Source organism: Belonocnema kinseyi, chromosome 1 (genome assembly GCF_010883055.1).
Source record: "Belonocnema kinseyi isolate 2016_QV_RU_SX_M_011 chromosome 1, B_treatae_v1, whole genome shotgun sequence".
NCBI classification, from domain to species: Eukaryota; Metazoa; Arthropoda; class Insecta; order Hymenoptera; family Cynipidae; genus Belonocnema; species Belonocnema kinseyi.
In genome coordinates this window covers 10,100,172-10,111,417 of record NC_046657.1, presented here as the reverse complement: position 1 = coordinate 10,111,417, position 11,246 = coordinate 10,100,172, and the positions used below count along the sequence as shown (strand labels likewise).

The window sequence follows — 11,246 nt, the reverse complement described above, 5'->3', positions numbered from 1 at the left end:
ATCCTTAAAGTCCTCCCAATTTTTTGTAACTCTCTTCAACTTTATTGAAATCATTTTAAAAATTTCAAAATTGTCTAAAATTAATTAAAATGTCTAAAAATCTTTCAATTTGTTTAGAATCCTTAAAATCTCTTGAAAATCCTTAAATCATTGGATTTTTTAAATCCCTTGAAGTCTTACAATTTATTAAATTCTTTTTGAATAACTTTTTTTTTCAAATAATATTTTTAATATCTTTAAAATCTTGAAAATCACTCAAACTGTCCTAAAATCTTAAAAAATTTCTTGTAAATTTTGAAACGTTTTTGAATTATTTATAAATCGTTTAAAAGAAAATCTTAAAATGCCGCCAAGTCCCTGTAGTAATTCCTTAAAATCACTTGAATTTTCAGAAATTCTGTAAGTTTTTTTTTTTTGAAAATCTTTTAACTCCTCTGCATTTTGTTGAAATTGCTTCAACTTCTTTAAAATCATTTAAAATTTTCGAAATTGGGTACAGTTAATTAAAATGCTTTAAATTTTCTTGAATTCCTTAAAATATTAAAAAAATGGCATCCCTTGAAATCTCTTCAAATTCATTAAAAAAATTTTTAATAACTTTTCAGTAACTCGCTTGACATTCTTTGAAATCACCTAAACTGCCTTAAAATTTGATCAAATCTCTTGTAAGGTTTTAAACCTTTTTGGATTCTTTAGAAAATCTTTAAAATTTCTCAAAAATCGTTCAATTTTTGGGCTTTCTTTTTCAATCGTTTCAAATTTTTTGAAATCGTTAAAAATCTCTTGAGAAACACTAAGATCACTTAGTCTTTTAAAGTCATTTAAAGTCTCTTCGATATGAAACTACATAAAATAACTTATTTTTAAGGCTTTTACGTTGTCCTATTTTCTAGATTTGTATTCTGAAAACATTTAATTTCATGATTCTTCAGTTCAAAATAAAATTCTTAACTTTTCAGTGCTTCCATTTAGAAATTCTACAATTTAATTCCTTTTTCTGATTGAATTATCCAAAATCGTTGAATAATTTTATTTTTCATTTCACAAGCCTTCAATTAGAAATTATTAAGTATTTTCAAAAAAATGTCTTTAAACATATTATTTATAAATGGGTTTTATAATTGGTTTCTAAATTTCCATATTTTTCATGTTAGGAAATAAAAATCGCAATCGATCATATATGTCAAAAAACTGTGTTTTCCAAAGAGAGTTATTTTTTATTTTCTTAAAACTGGGAGAAATCTCGAATATTTAATGGGAAAACCGAGAGACGAAAAGTTAAAAAATAGTCGCCACTCTTTTAAAATGTGGGTAAGGTAGGAATCGGGGAAGTGTTACATGGCCTTAAAACTAATTTTCGTTGAAATCGCAAGTTTATTTTGTTTTTTTCAAGGTGAATCCTCGGCCGAGAAATATTTCTTGCATCGAAGCTGCGAGTATTCCCTACGCAGGATTAACTGCTTGGTCGGCTCTCTGGTTATCCGGAGGTTTGTGTTACAAAACTGCGGTCGCGACAAGAAGGAACAAAAGAGTTTTGGTCCTTGGGGGTTCTGGAGGTGTCGGAACTTTGGCAATTCAAATGCTAAAGGCTTGGAATATGCACGTTAGTATGAACAAATATTTAAAACCAGGGTGACCGTTTTAAAAGAAAAAAATTCCCGGCTTTTTCCCGGTTCGCAAACCTTTTTCACGGTCAATGAAACTTAAAAATCGAACTCTGAAGTTAAAAATTAGTCCATTTGAAGAAAAAACTGAAGTTTAAATTTTTTTATCAAACAATATTGTAGTTTAATGCTCAATAATTTGCTGCGTATAAAATGGAAGCTATTAACACTTTTTAATAACCAGTTTGAAATTGAATGGAATTCAAATATCAAATAATTTTTTTTAACTTTTGGCAATTATAGATTTACATTTATATATCAATGCAGTTATATAATTTTAAGCAATTTTAAGATAGAAACGTAAAAAAAAAATTGATCGATTATATTTTTTAATGAGCTGAACACTTCTTAAATTAAAAGTCAATATCATTTTTATTTTAAATATTTTTTTTAAATCCTTGAAATGGTTCCAAATTTTATTTCTAAATCTTGAAACAATTTCTTTAAAATACTAGCAAATTAATTCAATTCAATTAAAATCTTCCTCATTCGTTTTTGATAACTTTGTAAATCTTTCTAAATTTTTTTACAAATATTATCAAAGTTCTTAAAAAGCCTTTAAATTTTTTATTCGAAATCTTCCAAAATCTATAATATTTAATTTCAAATTCGATCGTGGACACATAAACATTTTGTTTACAATATTTTTAATATATTTTTTTTAAACTTCTAAATATCTCTTAAAGTTGCTCGAATTTTTTCTAAGAATTATAGGCGTTCGACTTGTAATGAATTTTTTTTTTAAATTAAACAATTAAAATTGTAACGTTTAAAGTTTACTTTTTTTGTTTAGTTTTTAATATTTCATTTATAATTACGGATTTTAAATTAATAGTCAGAAATTTCTAAATATGAAGCGATTGTTCTTATTCCTAATTAAACTTTTTTTAATTGATTGTTTTAAAAATGGAATATTTTAGACTGAAAAAATATTTGAAATTTAATAAAAGCCTTTGAATATGAATATAACATTTTAAAGTTATTTTTAAATTGAAAATAGTTTATAAAATGAATCCGAATCGTCTTCTAAAATATAATTTTTACTTGTTTAAGTCTTTAAAACTGCACTTTAAAATTTTTTTATTAAAATTTACGCCTAAAATTTAAAAATATAAATTGGAAAATTTTTGAAGTGCAAGATTTTCGAATTACGTATTCTAAACTGAATGATATCATAATTAAAAAAGATAACGATTTAATTAATTATTTCAAAACCGGTTGAAATCAAAGCCGGACAGATTTTTTTCTTCTAAAAATGTGTTAAATTCCTGGTCAAAAAATAAATTTACTGTCATTTCCCGGTTTTTTTCCATTTCGCAACAATTTTTTACGGTCAATAAAATTTAGAAATTTGAACTTTAAGGCTAAACATTTTCCAGGGTGGCCAATGGACCGGGAATTTTTTGAGACCGGAAAAAACCTGTAAATGACAGTGAATTTATTTTTTGACCAAGAATTTCACTTTTTTAGGAAAAAAATCTGTCTAACCTAGATTTCCACAGTTTTTAGAAATAATTAGTTGAATTAATATCTTTTTCAATTTTACTAATATTCAGTTTACAATCCGTAATTCAAAAATCTTTTGCGTACATAATTTTCCATTTTAGATTTTTATTTTCAAACCTACAATTTTAATTTAAACAATATTAAAATTCTGTCTTGAAGACTTAAACAATTAAACAAAAAGCGTTTTAAGTTGGACATTTTTAATAAAAAAAAATTTATTTAATAAGTAAACAAAAAACCAAAAAAAAATTAATGGATCTGGACTTTAAGTATTAAAGAGTGAACGAAAAACGATTTTAAATCAGTTCAAAATTGAAGAATTTTCAGATTTTAACGTTAAAAATGAAACAGTTTCAAATTTGGTTATTTCAGCAAAATACATTTATAGAAAAAATTTGAGTAATGTTAAGAGATATTTAGAAGTTTCGAAAAGATTCAAAATTATCATGGATATTTAAAAAAATTTCTTTCAAATTTTCACAATTCGTTTTTGAAAATGTTTTAAATTCATATTGAATCTTTGCAAAGCTTCTAAATATCCCTTGAAATTGCTCAACATTTTTCTACAAGTAATAAATGTTGAATTGTTATTTATGCATCAAAACTTCAAAGAAATTTTCTAAAATTTGCAGGATTTCCTAAAAATTGAAGGAAAAATTCAATTAATTTTGACAGATATTTAGAAGTTCTGAACAAATTTCAAAAATAATTTTAAATTTGAACAAATATAAAACCACTTCTAGGTTTTTTCAAGATATTGAAATAAAATTTTGAAGCTTTTCAAGGATTTTTAAACTATTTAAAAATGAAGTTTAAAAGTTTTTAAATAAAAAAATGTTATACCCAAATGCTCAATAATTTCAAGTGTAAAATTGAATTGAGGTATTAGCACTTTTCATTTGAACAATTTTAAATGAAATGCAGGTACAGAAAAATTTGGAATTTTTTAAGATAAAAACATTAAAAATTGAAAAATTAGAATTTTTTGATTGAAAATAATTTAAGCATCCTTGAAAATCTTCGAAATTTTCTCTTAAAATCTTGAGAAATCTACAAGTTGTTTTAAATTTGTTTAAATTAAGCATTATTTTCAAATTTTTAAAGAAATTCTAAATATCCTTTACAATTAATCAAATTTTCAAATGATTTTACATGTTGAAAAATTATTTTAATATTTTAAAAGATTTCCAAAATTGTCAAAAAAGAATCTGAAAGATTTCAAGGACATTTGTTTGAATTTACAGGTTGAAAACTTGTCTTTTTTTGGTAGAAAAATAAAAAAATAATTTTTGTAGAAAAATCCTTTTTGTTTTGTAAAAATTAATCTTCTGGGTTTTAATTTCATTTTTTAAATTGAAAATTAGTTTTTTTTATTGAAAATTAATTTTCTTAGTTTTAAAAAGATTCAAAATTAATTAAAATTTTGAAACGATTTTAAATAATTTAAACGAGGTGTATCTACCGAGGAAAATTGAAAATGATTTTACATGTTGAAACATTATTTTAATATTTTAAAAAATTTCCCAAATTGTCAAAAAAGCTTCTGGAAGATTTTAAGGACACTTTTTTTAATTTACAGGATTTTCTGAAAATCGTAGGATATTCGATTAATTTAAAAAGACATTTATCGCATTTTTTCTATAATTTGTAGGAAATCCAGGAAATTAAAAAAAAATCTTTACAATATTCCAGATTTTCTTTTGGCAATTTTGAACATCTTTTCAAATGATTTTAAATATTCTCTTAAAATAATTATTCACTTTCAATTTCCATGGGAATCCTGAGAGATTTTTTTAAAAATTCTTTTGAAGCTTTTTACAAATCTTAAAAAACTTCTAAATTTTTTATTTGAAATTTGCAAAACAGTCAGATTCTTAAAATTTGTAAAATTCCCAGTCAAAAAATAAATTCACGTTTATTTCCAGGTTTTTCCCGGTCTCAAAAAATTCCCGGTCATTTCCCGATTTCCTGGTTTTTATAAAAAACGTTTTTACTTTAAGTTAAAATTTAACAATTTTACCATGAAACCCCGAGAAATGACCGCTTTCTTTTTGTTAATTAAAAAGAGACTTAACTATTATATTTTTGGTTGAAAATTTATTTTCTTTTAGATAAAAAGTCACCTGTTTCGTTAAAAATTGATTTCTTCGGCTGAAAATTTAACTTTTTTAAATGAAAATTCAATTATTTCTTTGAAAATCGACGTATTTTGGTAAAAAATGTATTTTTTTTTAAAATAATCTTTTTGTTTAAATATTAATCTTCTTGTTTGAAAAAGCTTCTTTCCTTCGTCTATTTAAGTTAATAATTGATCATTTTAGTTGAAAATTCATCTTTTTAGATTGAAAAGTTAAAAATTCTTCTCTTTAGTTGAACATTCATTTTTGAATAAAAATGAAATTATTCCATTTTTAGTTAAAAATTTATCTTTTTTAGTTGAACTTTTTTTTTATTGCATAAATTAATCATCTTGGTTGACAATTTTTTTCAAACATTTAATTATTCTAGTTCAAGATTCATTATTTTAGTTGAAAATTTATCTTTCTTGTTAAAAATTCAATTATTCCTGTCAAAGATTTATCATTTTAGTTGAACATACAACTTTTTCAGTTGAAGATTGATAATATTAGTTAAAAATTCATCAGTTAGATTGAAAAATGAACTATTTTTTTGAAAATATGTTTTTTGTTTGTTAAAAATTTGTCTTTTTTTTGTAGAAAACTATATTTTTCGGTTGTAAACTGATGTATTTTGTTTAAAAATTAATCTTTTTGATCTAAAATTCATTTCTTTTGTTGGAAATTAGTTTTTTTTATTGAAATGTAATTTTTTTAAGTAAAATCGTTTTCGAAATTTTATTTTTATTTCAGACAATTAATCTGTTTGATAAAAAGTTCACTTTTTTGTAGTGGAAAACTTAACTATTTCGTTGAAAACTCAATTGCTTGCTTAAAAACTTATATCTCTAATCGAAAATTAAACTGTTCTTTTTTTTTTCTTTTTTTTCAAAATTTTTTTTTTTAGTTCCAAATTTATCAATATGGTTATGAATTTTTCTTTTTTTTTTTATTTAAATTTCATTTCTTTGGTTAAAAATAAGTTTTTTTATTGTAAATTAATTTTTTTAAATAAAAATTGAACTATACCATTTTTTTAAACAAATTTTTTTATAGAAATTTAATCTTTTTGGTAGAAAATTCATTTGTTTATGGTTCAAAATTTAACTTTTTTGTTAAAATTGATTTTATTTGCTTAAAAACTTATTTTTCTAACTGGAAATTAAACCTTTTTCTATTTTTTCAAAAGCATCTTTTTTAGTGAAAATTTCATTTATTTGGTTGAAAACTTGCCTTTTTTGATAGAAAAATAACCTTTTTTGTTGAAATTTAGAGTATAGATTAGAAATTCCATTAAAAATTAAAATATATGATTGAAAATTCATGTTTTATTTTTAATTATTGCTTTTTTTGGTAAAAAATTAATCTTTTTGGTTGTAATTCCATTTCTCTGATTGAAAATTAGTTGGTTTTTTAAATTAAATTTCTTAGCTAAAAATGTAACTTTTACATTTTTCGTCTAAAATTTTTTTTATAGGCATTTAATCTTTTAGGTAGAAAACTAATCTTCTTGGTTAAAATTTCATTTCTTTGGTTAAAAATAAGTTTTTTTATTGAAAAATAATTTTTTAAAATAAAAATTTAACTATTCCATTTTTCAAACAAATTTCTCCCTTAGACATTCAATTTAATTTTTTCAAAATTAATTTTGGTAAAAAAATTAATTTGTTTATAGTTTAAAATTTGACTTTTTTTATTAAGATTTATTTTATTTGCTTATAAACTTATTTCTCTAACTGGAAATTTTAATTTTTTGTATTTTTTTCTAATTGATCTTTTTTAGTGGAAATTTCATTTATTTGGTTGAAAAATGGTCTTTTTTGGTATAAAATAACCTTTTTCGTTGAAAATTCAAGTAATAGATTGAAAATTCCATTAAAGATCAAAATATATGATTGAAAATCCATGTTTTTTTTAATTCATTCTTTTTTTGGTAAAGAATTCATCTTTTTGGTTAAAATTTCATTTCTTTGGTTAAAAATAATTTTTTTTATTATAAATTAATTTTTTTAAATAGACATTTAACTATACCATTTTTTTTAAACAAATTTTTTTATAGAAATTTATTCTTTTTGCTAGAAAATTCATTTGTTTAAGGTTCAAAATTTAACTTTTTTGTTAAAATTTATTTTACTTGCTTAAAAACTTATTTCTCTAACTGGAAATTAAACTTTTTTCTATTTTTTTCAAATGCATCTTTTTTAGTAGAAATTTCATTTATTTGGTTGAAAACTTGCCTTTTTTGATAGAAAAATAACCTTTTTTGTTGAAAATTCAAGTAATAGATTGAAAATTCCATTAAAGATTAAAATATATGATTGAAAAATTATGTTTCTTTTTTAATTAATTCTTTTTTTGGTAAAAAATTAATTTTCTTGGTTGGAAATTTAATCTTTTTGGTAAGAAATTGATCTTTTTTAGTAGAAAACTCATCTATTTAGTTAAAAATTGGTCCTTTTTGGTAGAAAATTCATCATCTAGGTGTAAAATGCACATATTTGACAAAAAATTTCTTTTTTTGATTGAAGATGCATCATTTAAGTTAAAGTTCATTTCTTTGGTTAAAATTTTAACTAATTTTGATGAGAATTCATTTTTTTAAACTGAATGTTGTCACTAAAAACGCAGTGGTTCCATTTTTGCTAGAAAATGTATCTTTTTTCAGTTATAAATTCAAATATTTTGGTGAAAACTCGTCTTTTTTAGTGGAAAATTTAATTATCTTACAAAAATTGAAAGTTAAATATAAAATTAATATGAATATAATAGTTTTGTATCTCCTACTATCTAATATATAAAACAATAGAAAAGAAAAGTAAAGATAATATTTTTGATAATTGATTAAAATTGATATTTCAAATGATAAATCTTAAACCAAACAAATTAATTTTCATGAAAATAGTTCAAATTTCAACGAAGTAAGCGAATTTTCAGCCAAAAATGAGGAATTTTTGACAAGAAATTTCATAGCTGATACTTTAACCAAAAAAGTATTGTGATTTTAAATCAAATATTTTTTTTACAACAGTAGAATTTTCAAGAAAAGTGTTGAATTCTAAATAAAAACATATTCTTTTTTAATCAAACAGTTGCAGTTTTAACAAATAAGTAAATTTTCTGCCACGAAGATCAATTTTATACCAAGAAAGACGAATTTTTAACAAAGTACGTGAATTTTAAATGAAATAGTTGGATTTTTAATTCGAAAAATGTATTTGTATCCATTTACTTGAATTTTAAACCCAAATTTTCTAATTGTTTTTTACTCGAAAATTGTAATTTTTCTAGAAAAATAGTTGAATGATCAACAAAATTTTTAATTATTGATACTCCAACCAAAAAAAGTATTTTAATTATAAATAAAAAGCAGTTTAATTTAAACAAGAAATATCGAATTACGAACAAGATTTTTATTTTATATTTTTTATTATTATTATATTATTATATATTTTTTTTAATTGGAAGAGAGAACTTTTTTATATTTTTAACACTGGTATTGAGTTTGAAGAGAGGAAATTTTAACTTTCAATTGTTTTTTTGTAACAATTTTATAAGATGAAAGAGGTAGGGATTTTTTTTTAATTTTCTTCACTGAAAAAGGATTTTTGTTTACTATGATTATTTTGATTTAGTGAAGGGAGGCAAATTCTGTATTTTCAACATTTTTTTTGTACATTTTTTTTATTTTAATGCCTGGGAAGAATGTAATCTATTTGATATATTTAAACAAATATTTGATACTTTAACTATAAAAGTACTTTAAAAAAAAAACAGATAATTTTTTAAGCAAACAGTTGCATTTTTAAAAAATAAATACAATTATGCCAAGAGGATCAATTTTATACCAAAAAAGGCGCATTTTTAACAAAATGCGTTAATTCTAAACGAAATAGTTGAATTTTTAATTCCTAAAAATGTATTTGTATCCATATCGTTGAATTTTCAACCAAAAATATAATTTTTCGTCTAAAATGATGAACGTTCAACAAACAGAGGAATGATCAACAGGAAATTTAGACTTTGAATTTTTTCTTCTTTTCAACATTTTTATGAAGATGAAAGGTGGAGGGATTTTTTAAACAAATTTTTTGATTGATAAAGGATTTTTTTATTCTGATTATTTTTATTTAGTAAAGGGAGGCAAATTCTGTATTTTCAACATTTTTTCTGTAAATTTTTTTATTTTAATAACTTGCAAGAATGTAATCTATTTTATATATTTTTAAAAATATTTGATACTTTAGCCATAAAAGTATTTTACTTTTAAATCAAAAATTGGTTGGTTTTTTTAACCAGAATTGTAGAATTTTCAACAAAAACAGATAATTTTTTAAGCAAACAGTTGCATTTTTAACAAATAATAAAATTATGCCAAGAATATCAATTTTATACCAAAAAAGGCGCAATTTTTAAAAAAAATACGTAAATTTTTAACGTGAATTTAAAAAAAAATAGTTGATTTTTTTATTTCTAAGAATGTATTTTTATCCATTTGAATTTTTAACCAAATTTTCTATTTATTTTCTACCCGAAAATTTGAATTTTCTACCATAATAGTTGAATTTTGATCCAGAAATATGAAATTTCATCTAAAATGATGAACCTTCAACGAAAAGAGGAATGATCAATAACAAATTTAATGATGATACTTTATCCAAAAAAATATTTTAATTTTAAATAAAAAAAAGTTTAATTTAACTAAAAAAAGTCGAACTATCAACAAAAACGGCAAAAAACGTATTCATTTTTAAACAAACCGTTGCATTTTTAACGAAAAAATATGAAATTAACAATAATATTTTTATTGAGTTGAACAGAAGGAGTTTTTTTATTTTTAACATTTTTACTAAGGTGAAAGGGGTAGGGGGGATTCTTCATTTACATATATTTTCTTAATTAAACGTATTGAGTTGGAAGGTAGGAAAATCTTTTCTGAATTGGAAGCGGAAATTTAGACTTTGAATTTTGTCTTTTTTTATTAAGTTTTATTAAGATGAAAGGTGGAGGGATTTTTAAAACAAATTTTTTAACTGATAGAGGATTTGTTTATTCCAATAACTTTTATTTAGGAAAGAGAGGCAAATTTTGTATTTTCAACATTTTTTCTATAAATTTTTTTATTTTAATAACTTGCAAGAATGTAATCTATTTTATATATTTTTAGAAATATTTGATAATTTAACCATAAAAGTAATTTACTTTTACATAAAAAAAAAATTATTGCTAACCAAAACAGTAGAATTTTCAACAAAAACGGATAATTTTTTAAGCAGCTAGTTGCATTTTTAACAAACAAATAAAATTATTCCAAGTAGATCAATTTTATACCGAAAAGGCGCATTTTTAACAAAATACGTTAATTCTAAACGAAATAGTTGAATTTGTATTTCCTCAAAATTTATTTTTATCCATTTCGTTAAATTTTTTACCAAATTTTCTGTTTATTTTCAACCCCAAAAATTTGAATTTTCAACAAAAAATAAAAAATTTCATTTTATATCTTCTGCATCTTATATCTTCATCTTATATCATACTTTAACCAAAAAAGTATTTTAATTTAAAATAAAAAACAATTTGATTTAACTAAAAAGTCGAATTTTCCACAAAAGCGTTGTATCTTTGACAAAAAGAGATTAATTTTCAACCCAACTTATTTATAGAGTAATAAACATTGAAATTAAAATTTCAATTTTAAATCTTCGGTCATACGATCATTTATTAATAAAACTAGTTTATAACAACGTTTCGGGCACATTTTTGTGCCTTCTTCAGGTTTAAAACATTTTGTGTATTCTAAAATTAGTAATATAATGGTAATTAATAAATAAATATTTTAAAAGTCAAATTTTTTTAAAATAGTAATCGAAAATTTGTTTTAACATTGTACTTACAATTTGGGTCATAATAAAATTTTTTTGTTGATAAATATTAAATCCATATTTGAGTCAGTGTTTTTCCA

General features: G+C 21.8%; 1 protein-coding gene across 1 annotated transcript in view; it reads left to right on the top strand.

Annotated features, from left to right (window-relative positions):
- LOC117172730 (reticulon-4-interacting protein 1, mitochondrial) overlaps nucleotides 1-11,246 on the top strand; it is a 33,034-nt gene that overhangs the window by 11,364 nt on the left and 10,424 nt on the right. Inside the window, exon 3 of the mRNA XM_033360899.1 lies at nucleotides 1,394-1,603. Within this exon, the coding sequence (XP_033216790.1) occupies nucleotides 1,394-1,603 (210 nt within the window). The remainder of the gene's footprint in view (nucleotides 1-1,393; nucleotides 1,604-11,246) is intronic.